Here is a 23,405-nt window from a genome sequence, read left to right as displayed (position 1 = left end):
CCCCCTGCCACAGCCACGCGGGCGAGGCGCGGAGACCAGCGGCCTCTGACCCGACCGGCCGCAAGGTGGCAGCACCGCCTCGCAGGCCCAACCGCACTCCCTCCGGCCCGGGGTGTGATCCACATCTCTCCAGCTCTTCCCTCTAAGGGTCCACGGCACATCGTGCACGGAAGCCTTTAGAATTAACCTCTAAGTAGACAGGCGCCCAGGTTTTAAACATACATATTACTTAATAACTGACTCATGGTAGTGAAGACCTCGGACGCCGGCCTTCTCGCCCCGGGGGGCGAGGGTGCCAGGCACATGCGCACTCCGCCGCACCCCACCTCCAGTTTCCGACCGAGCCTCCCCGCCGCGCTGCGCGCTTCCCCACGTCACGGGACGGCCCCCTCCGGGCCACCTGCCGGCACGTCCCACCGAAGACCGGTTCCATGCCATGTAATCAAAGCCGATGGTGAAACCGTAAGCCGTTACCCTGCTCGTGACCACATCGAGACTTTCTCTACTTCACTCTTCCTTGTGGACCAGGAGTACTAGGTTGGCTCTGTATTCCCTCAAATCTCTTTTAAAAATATTTTTCAATTTTAAGTATCCCCCGCCTTGAAATGGTTTCCTCCACCAGCCGGGCCGGTGCGGCCGGAACCATTCCTCACTTCTGGTGGGGGGAGGCGCGGAAGTCGGGCGGCGGAAGAGGCAGGCGGCGGGAAGCGGCTTCAGGTTTTCCGCGAGCTCAGAGCCGCCTGGCTCGCGCGGTTTTCTCGGGTGTGCGGGCTGGGCTTGGGCCCGCTCGCTTGGCGGTGCAGAGGCGCGTTCAGCCAGCCCGTGCCCCCCCGCGGGGTGCGCGGATGGTACGGCCCGGCCAAGTCACGCGCCTCGGGCTGGGCGCCGCCGCCGCCGCCGCCGCCGCCGCCCCGGGTGAGTGGGGAGGTGGCCGGACCGAGCCTCCTGAGGGGAGGTGCGGGGCCTCGCGAGCGCAGGCGGGCGTCCCGGCGGGCTCCAGGAGCGCAGGGCGAGTCCTGTCAGGTGCGCCGCGGCCCGAGCGCCGCTCCGGCCCCGAGGCTCTCCTCGCCCGCGGGGGTCGGACGGAGTCCGTGCGGAGCCAGTCCCGGAGCGGCCGGCCGGCTCGTGCAGCCGTTGGAGCCCGGGCTGGCGGGCTGCTTCGTGGAGGTCGAAGGGAGCCTGGTTCGGGGGGAGGGCTCGGGGAGGGGCGGGCGGCGGGCGGCGGGCGGCGGGGGGCGAGGACCGGCCGGGAACGTGCCGGGGCCGAGGGCGCCCGGGTTGGCGGTGCGGCGCCCCCGGAGCCGCTGTGCGGAGCCGCTGACGGGGTGGGCGGCAGATTCCCGGACCGTAAAGGGCCGAGGACCGTGAGCTCGGTTCCGACCCGGCCGGCGTCGCTGATGGGTTCTCCTCGAGTGTTGCCCGGGGCCCGCGCGACCGGCCGTGCCCCCGCTGCCCGGGGGAGGGTGCGTGTGCGGGTGTCTCCTCTCCCAGGCCGCCGTCCTCGGGAAGGGTAGGCCTACCTCAGCGCCCTCCAAGGCGGCTGGAAGACGCTTTCCTCTCCGGGTTGCTGGATATCGCTGGGCGCAGCCTTGTCACCTGGAATCCTTATTTACCCAAGGGTAGGCTCGCTGCGGATCGAGGCCCAGGTGAGCCTCAGCAGCCATGGGAGGAGGCACCCGGCACCCGCGGCGTCCACCGGGGTGGCTGTAGGGGCTCCTGTCACAGCGGAGAAAGCGCTGGAGGCCTTGGAGATTGAGGAACAGCACGTGGCTGTGTTTGCCCTGGTAGTGTCACCCGCGGGAACTTGGTAAACAGAAATCCAGGTGAAGGTGGAAATAGTAGAGCCACCAAGGTGTTGAACGGGTTTGAGCTGGAAGTAATTCCCCGTGGAACGTTCCACCTTGGACTTGCTGGGGTCCAGCTGCTGACTGAATGAGACTCCCCAGTGGAAGACTAGGTAAAGAAGCTGCAGGGGACCCTGCTGCTCCTTATTAGTTAAGAACCATTATGATGCTGTGTTTATTTTCAAGGTGGTTTTTGAGCCTCTGTGGTCCTATGAGAAGACCCCAGGAAGTGGAAATGAAATAGACCCAGGGCCATGGAAAGGGCCCTACTTTTTTGAGTTATTTGGATTCTTTCTTTGAGTTGAAGAGACTAGGGGAGGGGGACAGATTTCTGCTTCTTCCTTGGGTTCTGGAAAGCTCGTTGAGAACTGTTAGGTATATTCAAGCCAGTTTAGTTTCTTCGGTAAACATCTGGTTCAGATTGGAATTGGGGGTAAATAGAAAACTGACTTCTTGGGACACCTGGGTTGGCTCAGCAGTTTGGTGCCTGCCTTCCGCCCAGGGCGTGTGATCCTGGAGACTCGGGATTGAGTCCCACATCGGGCTCCCTGCATGGAGCCTGCTTCTCCCTCTGCCTGTGTCTCTGCTTCTCTCTCTCTGTCGCTCATGAATAAATAGTCTTAAAAAAAAAAAAAAGAAAAACTGACTTCCTGCCACTCAGAATTCTGATTCCACGTGTAGTGGTTAACCTGAGAGCTGGGGTTGGCCTTTGTGTCTCAGCTTTAGGGTGATTCTCAGGATAGGAAGATACTTGACATCACCTGTCAGGTAAAGGCTGGAGACAGGTTTTCTTTCTGGATTTTCTGGAGCTAAGTGGTATCTCCTTGTCTTCTGCTGGCTGTCTGGGGCTCTTGTACTCCTGATCAGGACTGCTTTTTAAAAAAACCAAAACAAAACTACTAGTAAGAGTCTCCCATGTTGACCAGGGATGCTGGGAAGTAGCTTGGCAACGTCACCTCTGGTGTCTCCTTCCCATTGGAGGAGGAGAGAAACTTGTAGGCCTAGGATCTGAAGGATTTCATAGGCATGGTGTGGGTGCTGCCAAGGCAGTCCCCTTGTAACCAAGAATAGGAGGGATGAGAACCTTGTATTTGTAAATGTTTTGTGTTTTTAAAAGACGTAAGTATATTTATATTTAGAGAAGTCCTTTATGAAATACGGTGTAGGCGTGCAAAAGTTCAGCTCAAAGTTTGGCTGCAATGTCAACTTGCTGTCAGCCACTGCTCAAAAGGCAAAAAGCCTACTAAGCCATTTAGAACCATGGGAATCTCTGGCTCTTTTTTTGTGATGTTCTCATTTTAAGTTGGCAGTAAGCTGCTTGATTGTTGCGTGTGTATCACCAAGTGCATTGCTTTTATGATCTGCTTAAATTTTTTTTTCCTTATCTAGAAAACTTCAAGCCTTAGAGCTGCAGTATGGCCACCGCTGCCCTGCCCGACTCATTTGGAAATGGCCTTGCCTGCTCTTGTCTAGGTGGAATGGTGCACGCGTGATTTTGCTGAATATAACGGTTAGTATGGATGCTCTACAAACTGGGTGAGCCTTAGCCAAGTGCTGCTTTCTTGCAGATATTTTGCTGGAAGGAACCTTATTTCTCTTTTATTCCTCTTAAAGGAAGATGTAGTCTCTTTCTCCAGGGTTAATGCCTCTGCCTTTATGTCTTAGTGCTTCTTCCTGTGGGATTCTTACTCCATTGATGGTCGCTTCACCCCCCTCTTCCATAATAGATTCTTTTTTTTTTTTTTTTTTTTAAGATTTTATTTATTCATGAGAGACACAGAGAAAGAGGTAGAGACACAGGCAGAGGGAGAAGCAGGCTTCCTGCAAGTAGCCTGATGGCAGAGTGGATCCCAGGACTCCGGGATCACTCCCTGGGCTGAAGGCAGATGCTCAATTGCTGAGCCACCCAGCCACCAATCTGTCCCCCATAATAGATTCTTAAAGCATCATTTTCTTTGATCTCACCAGAGCGAGCCTGATGGAACCTCTTTTTAAATTTGGCTTATTGTGGTCTCATGACACTAGGCTTTCAGACTCTGGTTCTCCCCCATGCTTATGCTCTTGAACCTCTCCTGGCCCTAGATATCCTCAGTGAGCTCTCTGCTTTCTGTGGCAACAACTGCTCTCTCTCCATGGGCAGCTCCTGAATCCACTCATCTATCCAGTACTTTAATGTGGTGCCTCCTGTGTGTGTCAGGAACTGTTGTAGATAAGACAGGCTCACTCCCTGCTCCCGCCTCCACCTTGGGAAACATTCATTTGTGGGAAACACAAACAATGCAGCTTCCAGGAGACCTAAAATAAAGCGGAAGAGGGGAGAGAGTGATGTAGTAGAAGGGAGTGGATGTTGTGGGGGCTGGTTTGGGAGGCCTCTCAGTAGGGACATGCAAGGAAGAAGGTGAGTCAGGCAAAGGTCTGTGGAGTGTCTTGGACTTTCACCCTCTGCCCAGCCCTCTCTGTTACTACGGTCCAGAATCTCCATGGAACTCTCAGGATTTTCCAGCTAAATATCCTGCTGTCTCTTGAACTCTGTCTCCTCTCCTGCTGTACCCCTCTCCCCAGGAACATCCTGTGCCCCAGATCTCCCTACTTGCCAGGCACCTGCAAATCCCCATCTGATCCCCATGCCTGATCAGCCCAGCTTACTTGTGTTTTGTGTTGGCCTCTGCCATTCCCACTGTCACTCAAGCTCTAACCTGTGCCTCAGGTACAAGAACGAGAGCAGTAGTAGTTGTGTCAGCTAAGAGGTTGCGTGCAAGATGCCAGGTGGGTGGCAGAGTTAGTGAGCAGGCTGGAGAAGGGAGGCTGCTGCGGAGGATGCCGTGACGGACAGACCACAGGGGTTTTGAGGATGCCATCACCCAGGACTTGCTCCCCACACCCCACATATGTGTTTGCACTGGGTTCAGCTTCCTGGGCAGATGCCTCTAACTGGTCAAGCCTTGGTCATGCCCATGGAGGAGGATGAGGACAGAGGCTTTGGCTGCATAATAGGGGAGGGGATCCCCAAAAGAGGAGGTTTGGATCCTAACCCCTGTCCGCTACTCAAATTTACCATATTTTTCATCAAAACCTATCAAAGAATTTCCAGTCTGAAGAAAATTCAGGCCTTCACTGTGGCCTAGAAGGGTCCCTAAAATCCACCTCCTTCTAGTCTTCTGCCATCATTCCCCAGCTCTGTAGAGCCCTAGTCATGCCCCCCCATACCCCTGGCCTTTCCTCCCATCAGCTCTCACTCAGGGAGCCCCTGATGTCCCAAACCACATGGCACCTCCTCCAGTGAGTCTCTGCCCTGGACCTGCTGTCCTCTTCCCGAGGCTGTCACCACAAGAGAGCAAGCAGTGTGTCGTATGTCCCTCCCCTCCTCGAGGGTAAGCTCCACGAGGGCAGCATCATGTCACCCAGCATGGCAGCTGTTGATAGAATATACAAGTCTCTTCTCCAGACCCCTATAGCATTGATTGGTGTCACATTTGCCATATTGTCACCCGCGCATGTGTTCTCTATGCTGTCTGCCTCTCAGCCCCGTCACAACCCTAACTGAAGGATTTTCCGTGGGGTCCTTGAATCACGTTCTCTCTTCTCCATTGTAACTCCTGATTGGCAGGGACTGTGTTTTGTCTGCTGAGTTTCTGCTACAGCTGATGCAGTGCTGGCTGGCTGAACTGCGTTGCTGGCCAGAAAGCCTATTGATGACACCTTCCCAGTTCCTGTGCTCTAGAGCAGCCTCCAGGTTCTCTGGTGTGAACATAGGCTGCCTGGCTGATGGTGTCTCCTCTCATCCGCCCCCTGCAGGCCCTCTGCTGTCTCCAGGACACCATGAATGCCATCGTTGCTCTCTGTCACTTCTGTGAGCTCCACGGCCCCCGCACTCTCTTTTGCACAGAAGTTCTGCACGCCCCGCTTCCGCAAGGGGCTGGGAATGGGGACAGCCCTGGCCAGGGCGAACAGGCCGAGGAGGAGGAAGGTGGCATTCAGATGAGCAGTCGGATCCGCGCTCACAGTCCAGCTGAAGGGGCCAGTGCAGAGTCCAGCAGCCCGGGGCCCAAAAAGTCAGACATGTGCGAGGCAAGTGCTCTGGGAGTGTTGGAGATGTTTTTTCCTTGTCAGGAACTTGTGCTTATGCTGAGTATTTGACCTGGAGGGTGGGCAGGAGACCCTGTGGGACTCAGCAGTGGCTGTGATCTCACAGAAAAGTGGGAGCTTCAGGTGATGGGTACAGGCCATTCTTGTGGGCCCTGTGCAGTGTGTTCACTTCTTTTTATGTCCGTCCAGTTCTTTCCTTTCATCCCAGCTGTCGTTTTATCGGCCGACCCTGTGCCAGCAGACACCTGACACCAGTTGACATTTGCTTTTCAGCCCTCCCCTCTGTATGCTCGTGTCTGCACACAGGCCCATCCTTGGCTCCACTTGCCTCAGCCCAGTATCTTGGGAAGTTTCCTCCTCATGGGGTCTTGCTTTTACTCTTGGTGTCATTTATGAGCTCTAGGGAATGAGGTTTAAGTTCCCTTAGCAAGTTGCTGCTTTATATGACAGACCTGGGTCGAGATCTGAAATCAGGAGTGGTATTAGACCTGCCGCTACAGGGTGGACAGGAATCCAGCTGCATTAGTTTGGTTCCACTGAGAAGCCGACAGCATGCACGAGATTGATCTTTTCATTGCTGGAAACACCTGTGAGGAAGCAGAAGGTGGGGAAAAGCATTGCCACCATGAACAAATCTGACAGCTGTGAAGGAGAGGAAGGAAGGAAAGGGTGCTAGAAAAGAGAGTCATTGAGCTGGAATTGCCATGGGAAGGGTCCTGCATCTCCCACAGAGGGGCTTGCCTCCGTACATTCTTGTGCAGTCTGGGTGGGGATAGCGTCTGGGACCTGACCTCAGTGCCGACGTGGTGGTGGCTCTAGAGGGGCAGCAACCAGGACCACCAGTCCCTTCCACTCCATAGCACTGGCTCTGAGCTCGTGTTGTCAGGGTACCACAGCAGCGTGGAAGTCTGGCAGCCTCCTGGGGCCCCTGCTGAGTGGTTGTGTCAGGACCAAGGACAGAGGCTAGCCCCTTATTCTATGTGGGCCTCTTTGCACCCCTGACCTGCTTCTGTAAAATGAGGATTCTCAGTGTAATTATCTCCTAGGGTTCAGTGGATTAAATGAGGTGTATGCAGAGCTCTTCAGAATACCTGCCACATAAGTGCTCAGAAGATTAGATCTCTTATTTATACTCTGATGATCTTTGTGATCTCTGTGTTCTGGTTTTCCTATTCAGGACACGTTAAAATCTTCACATGGGTATAACTCTAGATGCCAGTTATCTTTATTTGAAAATAGACTTGAGTTTTCTCATTCAGATGTACATAAGAAAGTTTGTTGCCTGCTTCCTCACTAATTGGTTTTCTTCTCTTTCTTGGGGGCAGGGCTGCCGGTCCCTTGCTGCAGGGCATCCCGGGTATATCAGCCATGATAAAGAGACCTCGATTAAATACGTCAGTCACCAGCACCCCAACCACCCCCAGCTCTTCAGCATTGTCCGCCAGGCCTGTGTGCGGAGTCTGAGCTGTGAGGTGAGCACTGTGACTCTGGGGGGTACTCTGTGGGAATATCACAGATACTCCAAGGTGCCCTGAACAGGTTCAGTACTGGTTACAGAAAGGAAGACAGGTCATTGCTTCTGGGAAGAGGATAGGTGGATCAGTGAGCAGGGAGCAGCTGCAGTTCTTTAAAGCTCCAAAATACGTTGAGTTGGACTGCAGTGTTCTAAATGGTTTCTAGCTTATCATTTCAAGCACCAAACTTAATCTATTCCTTTTTTTAAAAAAGACTTATTGATTTATTTATTCATGAGAGAGACAGAGAGAGAGAGGCAGAGACCAAGACAGAGGGAGAAATACACTCCTCACAGGGAGCCCGACGTAGGACTGGATCCCCAGACCAGGATCATGCCCTGAGCCGAAGGCAGATGCTCAACTGTTGAGCCACCCAGGCATCCCTGTTATCTGTTTATTCTTGATGAATGTATTCCTAAGACATTAAACATTTCTAGGTTATGTGGCTTACTCTATCAAATACCACCTTTTTTTTTTTTTTTTTCCAAATACCACCTTTTTTATTGTCTCAATCATCAATACAAGCCTTAGTGGTCACTGTGTGCTCTCAGAACCTCTTGAAGGTTGAATCAGTTTGTTCCTAAACTACCTGGCTCCTATTGTTGAGTTCAAGTCTTAACCCTTATGGTTTTTGGTTTTTTACTTTTTTTTTGAAAAAAAAATGTTTATTAGTATTTGTGCGTGCATGTGCACATGCACATGCTCGCGTATGAGCGGGAAGGGAGAGAGAGAGAAAAATCTCCGCAGACTGAGAGATATCTAATGGGGGTCAGAGCACAGTTGGTTTTATCATCTCTAGGTCTTACAGCCCACATAGAGCCTGACTTTGGGATTGATCTCAAGACCCTGAGATCATAACCTGAGCTGAAACCAACAGTTGGATGCTCAACTGACTGACCAGCGTAGGTGCCCCTTAGCTCTCATAACTTTATCTGTCACAAAGAATTCATAATCCAGTTATAAAACTTCCATTCTCCATGCCCACTTGATCTGACTGAGGCCCCATCTCAGTTTTCACTTATGGTTGCAGTGTGCCTACCTTCAGCTGTTTTGATTTCCTACTGCTAATCTGCTAGAAGCAGGTGATCATGCCTAGTTGAATTCTGTGTAAAGTAAGAGTGAATGTGTTACAAGGGGGACCTAACTTCTTGGCTGTAAATAAAGTATACACATTTTATTGTTTGGACTCTACAGTGATTATTTTGACCTTCTCCAGTATATTCCAGATGAGTGATGTTGGCAGATTTGAGTCTGGAATAGATATAATATTTGAACAGGAGTTATTTATGGTTCAGGGTAGAAAAAAGTCATGAACCTACTTTACTCATCCTTGCAATGTATGATTACAGATGTTTTCTTTTCTTTTTTTTTTTTTTTAAGATTTTATTTATTTATGAAAGATGGAGAGAGGCAGAGACACAAGCAGAGGGAGAAGCAGGCTCCATCCAGGGAGCCTGATGCGAGACTCAGTCCTGGGTCTCCAAGATCACACCCTTGGCCAAAGGCAGACGCTCAACTGCTGAGCCACCCAAACATCCCGGATGTTTTCTTTTAAAGTCTAGTCCCAGGAGCAGAAGAAAGCAGTTTTCCTCTCGTCCCCACCTTTCTCCCTATTCCTATAACTAATGCGGGTTAATTAGTACAGAAAGGTAAGTGGGAGGAGGATTTGATTGTGCACAGAACTGTCTCCTGCAATGGCTGTGGATTTTCACAGGTCTGCCCTGGTCGTGAAGGCCCTATCTTCTTTGGGGATGAGCAGCACGGTTTTGTGTTCAGCCACACTTTCTTCATCAAAGACAGCCTGGCCAGGGGCTTCCAGCGCTGGTACAGCATCATTGCCATCATGATGGACCGAATTTATCTCATCAACTCCTGGCCCTTCCTGCTTGGGAAGATTCGAGGGATCATTGATGAACTTCAGGGCAAGGCACTCAAGGTGACCCCACATAAAGGGAAAATGGGTGGCAGTGGGGGAGGAACTTTGCACTGATGGGGATCAGAGCACAGCTGATTTTTATCATCTCTAGGTCCTGCAGCTGTTGCTCACTCCGAATCATGGTCTTCTGACTGTAGAGTCAGTCCTGCTTGCTTTACTGGGCTCTCTTGAGTACATTGTCCAGTTTTCCTTCAATTCTGGCTGCTTGATTGTGGTCACATGCCCTGGTTTCTCCCCAGTGTCTGTGCTTCCTCTGACCTTCATTTGGAACCTGTCCACAAATCGTGTTGTAGACTCATCAATACTATAGACTTCTAGCTCTTGTAGTATTGTTTCTCAGAATAGGCCATTGTGCTGAACAGCCCTCAAACCTCAGAGGCATAAAGCCCCATAGTTTTGGGGGTTGCTTCCTTTGTTTTGTTTAGGGGTTGGGAGGAGAAGTTTTCTTCTTTTTTGTTTTGAGAGAGCAGGTTGAGAGCAGAGGGATAGGGGGAGAGAATCTCAAGCAGCCTCCACACCAAGTGTGGGCCCTAATTCAGGGCTTGATCCCATGATCCTGAGATCATGACCTGAGCCAAAATCAAGAGCCTGGCACTCAATCAACTGAGCCACCCAGGTGTCCGACAGGTTTTTTTTTTTGTTTTTTTTTTTATTGTAGTTGTTGATGTTCTGTGTCCATGCAGGAAATGGGAGGGATATACTTGCTGCAGTCAGCCGAGCAGGTGGAACAGCAGCCATATTGGAAGATTGCTCATTTCTCCGCAAGAGGGCATAGATGGTGCTGGAGGGCCTTGTTTCTCTCTCACCTCATTGCCAGAATTCAGCACATGTCCCACCCACACGAGGTCACTCAGTGAAAACCTCCATGTGTCCAGAATAGGAAGGGGGAGGGGGGGACTGGAAATATGTGGAGAACAGCACTAATGATCACGCAGGCATGTATGCGACCTGAGTACCCAACAAGTGCTTGATGAGTTGGTTGTGGGAGCGGAAGTGGGTACAGGGGAAATTCATAACCGATTCCTCTTCCTTAGATAGCTTTTTGTCAAGCTGTGAGGCAAAAACCATTGGGAATGATGAGACTGGCAGCACTTTCTGCACCCTATATCAGAACAGCAGAATGAGACAGTCTTCAGGAATAGGATCCAGGAAGTTGGCTGTGAATGAGCTGGCTTTGGACTCCTTGGCGGGTTTTGTTTCATTAAAAGGTCACCCCTTCCTTTCATGTTTTAGGTATTTGAGGCAGAGCAATTTGGTTGCCCACAGCGTGCCCAGAGAATGAACACGGCCTTCACACCATTCCTGCACCAACGCAATGGGAACGCAGCTCGTTCACTGACCTCCTTGACAAGCGATGACAACTTGTGGGCATGCCTTCATACCTCCTTTGCTTGGTAACGAGATTTTTCAGTCTTCTAGCCATTGAGAGTAGACATGGTATACTGGTTAGATTATGCATGAATCTGGGGAGGACAGTTGTTGGGTGAGTTCCCCTAGGGAGCTCTGTGCTGTGTACTTGTTGGCAGGCGCTGACCTGCATCTCCCTTTTTTCTAGGCTTCTTCCCTTGGGCACATGGAAAAAGGACTTAGGTGGCACTCACATCCCCATATGCTTTTTTTTTTTTTTAAAGATTTTATTTATTTATTCATGATAGTTACACAGAGAGAGACAGAGAGGCAGAGACACAGGCAGAGGGAGAAGCAGGCTCCATGCAGGGAGCCCGATGTGGGATTCGATCCCAGGTCTCCAGGATCGCGCCCCGGGCCAAAGGCAGGCGCCAAACCGCTGCGCCACCCAGGGATCCCACATCCCCATATGCTTAAGATGCCCCTACACCAGAGCATTGACCTCTCTTTCTGTCTATAGCAACAAACCTTTATCTCACACAGGTCTGTGGGTCAGGAATTTGAGAGTGCCCGGACTGGACAGCTCTGGCTGATTCTCAGGAGTTCATCAGTTGGGGCTACAGTGGTCCCTGGCCATTTGGTGCAGGCTTTTGGAAGCACTTCTGGCACAGGCTGTCTAATAAGAGTGTGGTGGCACTCAGGCCTCCCTGGTCAGGAAGAAAGGATGATCTCTGTCTTTTTAAAATCACCGCGGTCTGGCCACAGATTGTTTCTGTTCTTTCCATTGCAAGATAGACCAAGATGGACCTTTCCCAAAGATGCCCTCAAATCCTCACCCTTGTGCAACGGTGGCTTCCAAGTCTGGGGCCTCATCATCTAAGGTGTGGAAGAGGTGCCTTGAACAAAGATCTTTGCGAGCTCTGAGGGCTTGAGAACTAAGGAGAGAGTATCTGTCTCCTGTGCTCAATGTAAAATCATTTAGAGATTTTCAAAGAGATCCAAACTAGAATAAATAGTACAATCAACTGTACACTCTCGTTTTCCAGCTGTAGTATTGTCAACATTTTCCTGCTTTATCTCTCCCCTCCCTTCTTTCTGGAATATGTATTTTTTAGATTATATTTATTCGTTCATGAGAGACACAGAGAGAGACAGAGACATAGGCAGGGGAGAAGCAGGCTCCCTGCAGAAAGCCCAGTGCAGGACTCAATCCTAGGACCCCAGGATCACACCCTGAGCCAAAGGCAGATGCTCAACCGCTGAGCCACCCAGGCATCCCTGGAATATTTTTTTAAAGCAAATCTTAGTTGTATCATTTCAAACACAAAATCATCCAACAAAATCGACCCATTGCTTAGCATCATCTAGCCCGATACATGTTCAGTTTTCTTGTATGGCCTCAGGACTGTTTTTTGAAATGGGGATCAGATCACCACTACAGACTGTACACATTGTTCTCTTAGTCCAAAGCAGTTTCTCCTGCGCCTCTGCCATGGATTTTCCCATGCCTTTTGTCGGAGGACCTGGGTCATTTGTCCTGCAGAATTCTTCTTTTGGGTTTGGCTGATTGTGACTTTGTGATGTGTGCAACGCAATCTTTTGTACCCATATTTTCTGTAAGCTACTAGTGAGATCAAAAGGCTTGATTGGCTTCAGGTTCCACTTTTTTTCTGGCAAGAACACTTCACAGATGGCGCTTTGTTCTGCAGGCTCCTGAAAGCATGTGGCAGCCGGCTGACTGAGAAACTCCTAGAGGGTGCACCCACAGAGGACACATTGGTCCAGATGGAGAAGCTCGCGGGTGAGCAGGGAGTGCTTGTGCTGGAAGCCTGTGCTGGCAGTCGCTGTTGGGGGCCATCTCACAACCACCTAGCCCTCCATCCTGATTTAAGGGGACCCTAGGAGGAATAACCCAGGAGGAGCATCTGCAAGAGCTCAACCTGTAGTCTTTTTTTTTACTGTGTTTTTACTGTGGTTTCCTGTTTCCCTTTCCTTGACAGTCACATGAAGGAGTTTACCATCCTGGGCAGTCTGGGAAAGTGCTATTTAGCGCGGTGAGGCTGTGGAGAAGATACATGAAAGGTTTTCTTGTCTCTGTCTTATGATCCCCAGGTGCCTGCCCTCTGTAGACACTTGAATAATAAAATGTTAAGCTTCAATTGGACCCAGAGTTTCCATCAGGGTAAGGCTTCTCAAGCCTTACTAATGTATGGGGACTCCTTCCCAGGTTTTTGATCAGAAATCTACGTCTAGGGCTTAGGGTCCTGTGTGTTTGAAGTAACTTCGTGAGGGATTCTGCTGTGGTGTGTACCAGCCAAGGAACCTCTGGTCTCAATCCAGAGACGAGGAAAGCACATATGCTTTTCGTTTGGAGATGATGTGATTCTTAGTGACCTACGACAGCAGCCCCAGCTTTGGGGTTGGGTAAACCAGACTTGCAGTGTATGTTGTGTGTGATGTGTTACTGGTAACATTTGACATGGTTCAGGTTGCAAATGGCCTTCTTAATAAATTGGAGCTGTTTCAAGGTTATTCCTATAGTCAGGTGACTTTGCACACTTAGATTCCAACATGCTTTTCTAAGTGGGAGAAAAGGAGTAGAATTTCAGCGAGACCAGAGCATGACAAGACCTTGGTAATCCACCTTCATGCCCTCATGCATCAGAACCATTTATTATTGTGATTCAAATTTCTAGATTAGTAAAGATGGCAAGGGTAGTCTGTTGGTGGGAGTATACAGAGAGCCAAGTGGCAGGCACACAGAGCTTTCTGTCATGTCTTAGGCTGTATTTTACTTTGGAACACACACTTTGGATTTGGACAGAACTGACTTCAGATCCTGGCTCCGCTCCTTGTGCATTCTGTATGACCACACAAGACCTCTTCCCTATGGTTCTCATTGGGAACATAGAGGGAAGATGTCCTCATTTGTGATGGTTGTCACAGAGATTAATGGAAGTAACAAATAACTTCCTTATCTGTAAAATATGGTGAAGAGTTCTGACCTCAGGACAGTTGAAAGGATAAAGTGAAATGTATGGAAGCATTGAGAATAGTGCCTGACTGAGGAAGTGTTGAGTGACCAAGCTATCGTCATTCTCATCTTTGCTTGGAATTATCCCACAGCCATGAACACTCATAGTCTTGCAGGTGCCTGCTTCATGATGCAGTGTGAGGCTTTGAGCCAAGTAAATAGACCAGTGGACTGAACCCTTCCTGCTCATCTCAGAGCTCCAGGGGCAACAAGTGATGTAGGTAGCTGGCCGGAACCAGAAATCAGAACACCTTGGGCTGACATGGACACAGTAGCACTGTTGCATCCAGGGAGTGAAGGAATCCAAGGACAGCAGGTTTCATAAATGTCTCTGTTGTCCATCTTGCAGACCTGGAAGAGGAATCAGAAAGCTGGGACAACTCTGAGGCTGAAGAGGAGGAGAAAGCCCCCGTCTTGCCAGAGGGTGCAGAAGGGCAGGAGCTGACCAAGTGCCCGACGGATTCTTCCTTGCTCTCAGACTGTGGAAACTGGCAGCCCCGAAAGTTGTCTGTCTTTAAGTCCCTTCGGCACATGAGGCAGGTAGGCGGCAGAGGGGTAGTCCTGCATTCAGAAGCTCCAGAGAATGGCCCCATGCCCTCCTTCTCATCCAGCACGCTTTGTTCTTAGGCCCATCATCTTGAGACCCCATGGGGACTGGTTGGTTAGGAGTGACCAAAAAACCTCCATGGCAGGCTGAAGATAGCTGGGGCCGTCTGGCATAACTTAGCCACAGGAGCACTGTGCTCCCCTTTTAGTGAGGACGTAGGTGTCTTTTTTAAAGAAAGTCCTGCGTGGTTGGCTTCTCATGGTCCTCTCATCATGTCCTGCCAGAACCTTTTAAAGGAATTGAACAGTACTGCAAAGTGGAAATGATGGCTGCCCTTACAGAAAATTGGAAAGAATGTGGATGTCCAGTCATAAGAATTGCATCCAAACAATGGAATGTCCTTAAATACAGAAAGGAAAGCATCCAGTGTATAGTACAGGGTGGTATGTGTGTCTGTACATATGCGTACCAGAGACGACAGAAAAGTCACACAACAGTGTTGACCATGGTTATATTCAGTCAGATGGGAAGAAGAGATCACAGGATTACAAGGGCAGGCCCTTTTTATATTTTCCTGTGATTTTTTTTTTTTTTTTTTTGCTATGAGCATGAATTTTAACAAAAGATAGTTATTTCTGTTTTGGAAAATGAAGTAAAGATTGATTTAATGTCAGATGCTCTGTGGGGCTTCTTGATGAGGAAGAATCACCCATGAAAACAACATATTTGGCTAAAATTGTTCTTGTTTGTTGCTTATGTGGATTAAAGTTAGAAGGAATCTTCCAATTTCATGGGAGGTGGGAATATTTTGAAGCTATAGGAATTTTGTAAAAAGGAATATTTCTAACTTCCTTTTTAAAAAAAAAAAAAAAGGCCACGTTATAAGCCTGTTATAAGGCTGTTATAAGGTAACAGCCTAAACTCTATAAAAATGCCAGCGTCAGGGGAATTATAAAAGAGAGAGGGACTAATCTAGCATAAAACAGAATAAAGAACTCAGAATAAATGAAACAGGCATGATCCTTAAGTGACTCCTGGGTTGAAAGGATAATAGCTACAAGGGACACCGTTAGAGATTTGGGGCTCTAAACCCAGATACTGGGTCAGTGGACATCCGGGTAGCATTTCTGTGTGTGTTGTGTTTGGGAGCTGTGTAGAAGAGCCCTTATGCTTCCTGGGTGCTAAAGTGTCATGCTGCCTGTCCCTTACTTTGAAATGGTTCGGCAAAATCGCATAGAGAGAGAGTGAATGTTGTAAAAAGCTAACACGTTTTTTGCTTCAAGTTTTTAAAAATAAGATTGAGGAAAAGATCTTAAAGTGTGCAAGGGCTTTGGTATCAGGCTTCGGGTGCATATCCAGAGCCTTGCACCTGCCTCCACCTCACTGTGGGCAAGTCAGCCAGCCCTTCCCTCTCCTGACCCGTCTTCCCTCACTATGTGGAGAACACACAAATAACTTTGGTTGCATAAAAGGGCAGAACACACTGAACTGTATTTTCTAGGTCCTGGGTGCCCCATCTTTTCGTATGTTGGCCTGGCATGTTCTCATGGGCAACCAAGTGATTTGGAAAAGTAGAGATGCAGACCTTGTCCATTCAGCTTTTGAAGTTCTTCGGGTAAGCATATCTTTTCTCTTAAGTCTTTAATAGCAGGATGGTATTTGGCTTAGTGGGTTCTTGTTTTAAATCCTGATTTTAGCTGTGAATGTTAGGTTGCAGGGATGGCTCAGTGCAAAGGTTCATGCCTGAATCTGAGGTCTGTGCTTTTTGTCCATTGTTGAAAATGGCAGTCACTGATGGTTATTATTTCCAGTGGAAGGAGCCTGTGCTATCCTAATAGAGTGATAATTACCCCATCTCCAACCCAATATTCCTCAAAGAAGCCATTGGTGTGGTTCACAGCTGTCTTAGAGGCAGGTTTGGGTCATCACATGTCCCTGCACACAGAACATTCCCAATGAGTCCGGTGGGATGTGGGTCTGCTGTGCTGCCTGCACCTCGCGGGTGTAGTGGGTGCCAAGGCCCAGGTCTGGTTCATGATATTTAAGTCCTCAGAAACCTCGTGTATATCTAACATTGGCCTAGGCCTGTGAGAGCACAAATGAATATGACACAATCTCTCAAAGAGCTTATACTCTCTTTGTGGGATGAGGGAAGAGACAAGAATCTGAGAAGTCAAAGCATAATAGGAAGATTAACACCACAAAGAGGTAGCACAAGTCCCGTATGCCTGATAGCCAGGGTAGGAGTGGGGGTCATGCGGGAGAAACCCCAGTGGGGCTGTGTGACCAAGGATGCTTTCTGGGAGGAGAGAGGCTTGGGCCGAGCTGGGGCGGGCACGTGGGGTGTGAGTGATGGAGATCGGCAGGCGCTGTTTCAGCTGGGGATGGTCCTGAGTCACTGTGTCCCCTCTAGACTATGCTGCCAGTGGGCTGTGTACGCATCATCCCTTACAGCAACCAGTACGAGGAGGCCTACCGGTGCAACTTCCTGGGGCTCAGCCCGCACGTGCAGATCCCATCCCACGTGCTGTCCTCAGGTACACACCTCCCCTGGCCCACCCCAGGCACTGTATCTCAGGGCTCAGGAGCAGAACTGCATCTTAGCTGCGGACCTGAAGATGGTGCCTGCTTGGAAACAGGACAACCAGCTTTCCAATGGCTTTGGGCCTCTTTTTCCCTTTACAATGGTTGAGGGATGGACAAGGCAAGCTGAGTGAGGGTGGCTTGCTGGATAGGGTTCTTGGTGGAGGGCAGGGTCTGGTCAGGGAATGGGTGTCAGAGGTTGTCATGTCATTGTGCTGAGTTGGTGATGCCAGCGAAATTCAGGAGGCAACTCTTTTCTTTAATATGCCTTAAATCCAGCCTTGACATTCATTAGTACAGTGGGGCTTGCTGCACTTCGGCAGAGCATCTGGCGTTCAGCAGTCCGGAGCCACCACTCCATTCAGCATCCCAGACTGAGTCCTGAGGCCCTGCGAGGCAGCACTTTTTTTGGAACATAGGCTCTTGGTTTCAAAAATGGGCTTGAAGTTTTTAACCACTACAGACTAACTGTGCAACCTTCAGCCAAACCATTTAGCTTCTTTTAATTTGTTTCTGTCATAAAATGGGACTTAACAGTGGTACCGTCACCGGGCTGCTGGGCATTAAGTGAAGTGAGATATAGAATTCCAGTAGTTACTGGAATATAATACATGAACTAAGGCAAGAGTTAACCCTTAACTCTATTCTTAAATACACTGCAAAGGGTTTCCAACGCCCAAGCATTAGTTGGGAGGCTAGTTTCCGCTCTCTGATCTGACATGACCTGGCGTGGAGGCAGCAGGAGGAAGGCTCCCGAAGGGGGCAGACGCACGCCTCCTGCAGTAGTGCATTTTGTGTTGCTGTAGAATTTGCTGTCATTGTGGAGGCCCATACAGCCCCCCGCCCCAGCCTCCACCCAGCCGGATGCGAGGATGACCAGTCTCTGAGCAAGTACGAATTTGTTGTGACCAGCGGAAGCCCTGTAGCTGCGGACCGAGGTGCGTGCTGCCAGGCCAGCCTGCCTTTTCCCACGGTGAGCGGGAGCAAGAGCACTGCTGCTGCCTCTCGCTCCCCATGCTGACGACCCTGCCCTTGTTCCCAGTTGGCCCCACCATCCTGAATAAGATGGAAGCGGCTTTGACCAACCAGAATCTGTCCGTGGGTGTGGTGGACCAGTGCCTCGTCTGCCTCAAGGAAGAGTGGATGAAGTAAGCACACTCCACCTTGGCCCCTGGAGTCGGCTTCCTCCTGGGGGTGCTGGGCAGCCAGTAGCGATTCTGTTCTGCTGGCGAGAATCAGGAGCTATTTCCAGAAAAAGAAGCCTTGGCCTCCCTGAGAAGGGAAGTCAGGGAGAATAGAGGTTAGGAGCATGTGCTCAAAAAGCATCTGCGCCAGTTAGTCCGAGCTAGTGACCTTGAGCAGTCAGCGCCCCAAGTCCTCACTCTGCTCCTCTGGGAGACGGGGTGACACCTGCCTCCAAGAGAAGCAGTTATTTTTGCTGCTTAATTAACTTTAAAAATCTGAAAGCTAGATAACAGATGTTCCCTTTCTGTTAAGGCTAATTAGTTATTTGATTTCCTTAAGTTCCTCTTAGTAATTTTGGGTCAAATTCAATTAGATGTCCTGATTTCCAATAGTAAAATGAAGCTTAGGAGCAACAAGTTCCTTTATGAATTTTAAGAAAATAGGTTTTACCCCCATTTTGCGGCACCAACCTTATTACCCAGGGTTAGAACCACTGGGCTAGCAAGAGGTCCTGGAGCGTGCAGGTGGGAGCTGCTGCTCTGTGCCGGCACCTATAGACCTTGTGCTGGTCTTGAAGCCATTAGGCCTTGGGACCAAACTGTGGTGTGATTTTACTGTGGCATCTGAGTGTTTTGTTTTTGGTTTTCTTCAGCAAAGTGAAGGTCCTTTTCAAATTCACCAAAGTGGACAGTCGACCCAAAGAGGACACACAGAAGCTCCTGAGTATCCTTGGAGCATCTGAGGAGGACAATGTCAAACTCCTCAAGTTCTGGATGACGGGCCTGAGCAAAACCTACAAGTCACACCTCATGTCCACAGTGCGCAGCCCCACAGCCTCAGAGCCTCGTAATTGACCCTGCCACAGGAATCTGACCCCATGTTTGCCTTCTGAGGAGTGTGGTGATTGCCATCTTCACCACTGAGCTCAGTCTCTGATGGCAGTCATAGATTGCTTGTGTTTCTGAACTGCCAGCATGGAGCTGTGTCCTAGCAAGGAATGGAAACTTGGGGCTGAACTTTGCCCTCTGTGTGGGATCCCGACTTGGTGTAGTTTTCGGCACCATTCCAAAAGCTGTTTGAATTGCTCTGGCCCTGAATGAGGGCAGTGGGAGACTTGGGACAGTGGGTCCCCTGTGTTTGTGTACCCCTGTGAGAGAAGACTAAGAACATGCATCTTATGCCTCTCAAGGATTTAGATCTCAAAATTCATAAGGAAGGTATGTCAGGCCAGTCCCAACTTGGGTATTTTGGCCTCAGTAACAGATCTCTCAAGGTTAATGTTTGAACCTTTCCATTCTGAAATTCAAGACTTTTCCAAGTTTTATATATGATTGCGTGTATGTTTTGCTACAGTTTTGAGTTTTTAGGACATGTGTGATCCGTAGTCATTGTTAGTAATCTGGTTTTGAGCTCTGGAAATGGCTTTTGGCATGGGACGGATGTTTTCTCATCTTTAAGCCTTCTGGGATTCATGTTCTGGAACCCTGTGACTACAAAGTCTTCTAGCCATGCTCTCCTTTGGTGGTTTTGACATTTCCCTATAGCTCGGGGACAGGCCCCTGACCGTTTTTTACACAAAGATGAAATGCTGAAATGTCAGATGGAACCATTTGACTTGCCTAATCTACTAGATGTGGCATTGAGAAACCTACCATAGTTTTATTCCATATTACTTTGCCCTTTATTGCTTCTTAAACATTTAGATTTGGCTACAGGTAACAATTTTCAGAGTATGGTGATTTAAGATAGTTTCATCATCCCAGTGTACACTTTTAATAAGGATTTTATTATTTGGATGGCTTGGATTTTCCAGCAATTTTGCTGATTTTGTTTATAGTTTTTTGTGTTTGCTTAATTTATATTTAACATGGAGACTAAGTTTGTATGAGTAGGTATCTATCATGCAAGAACTTGAAACATAATAAAGATATATTTTTATAAACTGTTGGCTACATGGTTTTGTTGGTTTGATACCTAGATTTTTCATGGGATCAGTCACACAGAATATTATGGCTAAAATAACACCTGTGGTAGAACTATTTTGAGACTCCAGTCTGTTAAAGGCTTGCAGATTCTAGGAGAAGACTTGGACTGTACATTGTGGTTAATTTCGATCAATTTCAGCTCAGAGCATAGTAGCACTACCCATCCCCCTGCGGGGAGCCACACAGCAGCTGTGCAGGTGTTCTGGAATAGGCTACACATACCATATAGGAGCTGTGGTGGGTAAAAAGGACCCTAGACTACAACTGTTAGGGAATCCGAGGTCTGATCACTGGTTGCTGCTTCTGATCAGAGTGGTGCAGAGCCAGGCAGCCATTGTTGCACCTTCCCTCACTGTTGTAAGCCCCTCCCCCTCTGGCTGCTAGGAGACTTCATGGTTCAATGCCCTTCCCCTCCTCTTTCAGCTGTGTGTGCATGTGTGTGGATGTATGTGTGTTCCCCATTTCAGGAAGTCCAGAACATAAAGCTCTAGGACATTAAAAAACAACTGCATATACAGAGGAAATTAGAAGCTGTGCATGTCCAAGGAAGGGCTTAGAAAAGACCTGAGAAAAATGTAAGTTTATACCTCAGCCTGATCCTCAGCAAAGAAAAAGCCAACAAGAAGACCATGGAGAATCTTGGGGAAGGGGGTGTATCTAATTTTCAGTTATCACGTTACTAGATTTAAATGTCCATCATTCAACAAATATCACGAGGCATACAAAGAAACAGGGAAGTTATGTCCCAAAGGGGAGAAAACAATCTGCCCCTGAAAAGGACTTAATGGCAGATATACTACACAAAGACTTTTTTTTTTTTAAGATTTTATTTATTTATTCATGAGAGACACCGAAAGAGAGAGACAGAGACATAGGCAGAGGGATAAGAAGGCTTCATGCAGGAGCCTGATGTGGGACTCCATCCTGGAACTCCAGGATCACGCCCTGAGCTGAAGGCAGATGCTCAGCCACTGAGCCACCCGGGTGTCCCTAAACAAAGACTTTAAAATAACTGTCTTAAAATCACAATTACAGGGAGATGTGAAGAAAGCCAAGAAAATGTGTGAGCAAAATGAAAATATAAAGAAGACCTAAAAAAGTTTCAGAGTTGAAAACTACAATTAAAAAAAAAAAAAAAAAGAAAAAACTACAACTGAAATGAATTTATAAGAGGCCGATTTGAGCAGGCAGAAAGAATTTGTGGACCTGAAGATAGAACAGTGGACATCATCGAGGCTAAGGAACAGAGAATTTGAAGAGCAGTGGACAGAACTCTTAAGAGAACTATGGGACACCAACAAAAGGATCAACATGCACATCATGTGAGTCCCAGGAAAGGAAGGGCCTGAGAACATTGAAAGAAAGAATGGCTGAAAACTAACCAAATTTAATGAAAGACAGGAACATAAATACACAAGCTCAAAAACTCCCAAGTAAGATGAACTCAACCACCCTGAAACCCATTCTAATTGAACTTCCAAAAGACGAAGAGCAAACCTTGAAAGCAACAAAAGTGAAACAAATCACAGATCTTCACTAAGAATACAGATTTCTCATCAGAAATGTCAGAGGCTAGGGATGCTTGCGTGGCTCAGTGGTTGAGCACCTGCCTTTGGCTCAGGGCATGATCCCAGTCCTGGGATCGAGTCCTGCATCGGGCTCCCCACAGGGAGCCTGCTTCTCCCTCTGTCTCTGCCTCTCTCTCTCTCTCTCTGAGGAATAAATAAAATCTTAAAAAAAAAAAAATTGTCAGAGGCTAGAAGACAGTATGCCATATATACTTAAAGCGCTAAAGCAAAAATAAAATAAAAATCCAAGAAATAAACCCTGTCAACCAAGAGCCCTGTATCCAGCAAAACTGTTCAAAAGTTGGGGAGAAATCAAGACATTCTCAGATAAAAGAGGGGGCAGTTTGTGACCACTAGACTTTATCTGCACAAAGTGCTAATGGGAGTCCTGCAAGGTGAAATGACACCATCAGCACCTCAAAGCCCTGTGGAGATATAAAGATCTCAATAAACGTAGATCCTGGGCACTCGACTCAACAATAGTGGCCCATATCCTTTTCTCAAGTGCACTTGGATCATTTGCCATGATAAGCCATATGTGAGGCCACAAATTAAATCTCAGATTTTTTAATCTCAGATTTTTTTTGAAGATTTTTTTATTTTTTAGATCTCAGATTTTAAGATACAAGTATCTTCTCTGACCACAATGGGATAAAGTTAGCATAAAACTGGAAAATTCACAAAATTGTAGAAGTTAAACAACATGCTTTTAATTTTTTAAAGATTTATTTTAGAGAGCACTTGAGTGGGGGAAGGGACAGAGAGAATCCTCAAGCAGACTCCCACTAAGCATGGAGCCTGATGTAGGGTTCGATCTCATATCCCATGAAAACATGACCTGAGCTGAAGCCAAGAATCAGGCATTCAACTGAATGAGCCACTCAGACACCCTGCTTTCTTTCTTTTCTTTTTTTAAATTTTATTTTTATTTATTTATGATAGACATAGAGAGAGAGGCAGAAACACAGGCAGAGGGACTCCAGGATCACGCCCTGGGCCAAAGGCAGGCGCGAAACCGCTGAACCACCCAGGGATCCCAAGGCATCCTGCTTTCAATCAAAAAAAATTTTTTTTAAGTAGGCTTCACATCCAGTGTGGAGCCCAACATGGGGCTTGAATTTATGACCCTGAAATCAAGATCTGAACTGAGAAGAGTCAGACACGTAACTGAGCCACTCACTCAGGTGCCCTTAAACAACAGTGGATCAAAGGAGGACTCACAAGGGAAATTATAAAATACTTAGAGGTGAATGAAAACCAAGACACAATATACCAAAACATGGGATACAGCAAAAGGCAGTATTCGGGAAATTTGTAGATATAAATGCTTATATTTAAAAAGAACTCAAAACAAAAACAAAGATCTCAGATCAAAAATCTAACTTTGCAACATAAGGAACTGAAAAAGTACAAGTTAAACCCAAAGCTGGCAGAAGGAAAGAATATAGATAAAAGCAGATTTAAAATATTAATGTTTTGGGATGCCTGGGTGGCTCAGGAGGTTGAGCATCTGCCTTTGGCTCAGGGTGTGATCCTGGGGTCCTGGGATCAAGTCCTGCATCAGGCTCCCTATGAGGAGCCTGCTTCTCTCTCTGCCTGTTTCTCTGCCTCTCTGTCTCTAATGAATAAATAAAATCCTTTTAAAAATAAAAATAAAAAATAATATATTAATGTTTTATGTTGACAAATCTACTTATTTGAATAAGTTTTCAATTACAATATTCCCCCCATGAGAATGTTATTTTTTCTTCCCCACTTTTTTTTTTTTTTAAGATT

The 23,405-nt window shown here is 48.1% G+C and overlaps 1 protein-coding gene across 7 annotated transcripts; it reads left to right on the top strand.

Annotated features, from left to right (window-relative positions):
* Window positions 1-399: 399 nt before the first annotated feature.
* FLCN (folliculin) lies at window positions 400-20,018 on the top strand. Of its 7 annotated transcripts, none has more exons than XM_077892331.1 (13): window positions 400-537; window positions 3,234-3,354; window positions 5,640-5,912; window positions 7,256-7,402; window positions 9,159-9,380; window positions 10,614-10,774; window positions 12,437-12,528; window positions 14,111-14,301; window positions 15,810-15,923; window positions 16,722-16,845; window positions 17,698-17,829; window positions 17,934-18,039; window positions 18,729-20,018. In XM_077892331.1, the coding sequence occupies exons 3-13, from the start codon at window positions 5,664-5,666 to the stop codon at window positions 18,928-18,930; spliced, it is 1,740 nt and encodes a 579-aa protein (XP_077748457.1). In that variant the 5' UTR covers window positions 400-537; window positions 3,234-3,354; window positions 5,640-5,663; the 3' UTR covers window positions 18,931-20,018. The 7 variants fall into 7 exon arrangements, with proteins under 7 accessions (XP_077748457.1, XP_077748452.1, XP_077748459.1 ...); XM_077892326.1 differs by lacking the exon at window positions 400-537 and adding an exon at window positions 892-955; XM_077892333.1 differs by lacking the exon at window positions 400-537 and adding an exon at window positions 894-915.
* The last annotated feature ends 3,387 nt before the right edge of the window (window positions 20,019-23,405 follow it).

This window comes from Canis aureus, chromosome 3 (assembly GCF_053574225.1).
Source record: "Canis aureus isolate CA01 chromosome 3, VMU_Caureus_v.1.0, whole genome shotgun sequence".
In the NCBI taxonomy this organism is placed as follows: Eukaryota; Metazoa; Chordata; class Mammalia; order Carnivora; family Canidae; genus Canis; species Canis aureus.
The sequence above is the reverse complement of the archived record's forward strand: the minus strand, read 5'-3'. Positions and strand labels throughout refer to the sequence as shown.

What these genes read in the sequence shown, in the direction of transcription:
- FLCN (XM_077892331.1), top strand. Translation starts at nt 5,664, where the DNA reads ATGAATGCCATCGTTGCTCTCTGTCACTTCTGTGAGCTCCACGGCCCC. An exon ending in TTCAGGGCAAGGCACTCAAG is followed by an intron (nt 9,381 to 10,613) that starts GTGACCCCACAT and finishes TTCATGTTTTAG; the next exon opens with GTATTTGAGGCAGAGCAATT. An exon ending in CCAGATGGAGAAGCTCGCGG is followed by an intron (nt 12,529 to 14,110) that starts GTGAGCAGGGAG and finishes TCCATCTTGCAG; the next exon opens with ACCTGGAAGAGGAATCAGAA.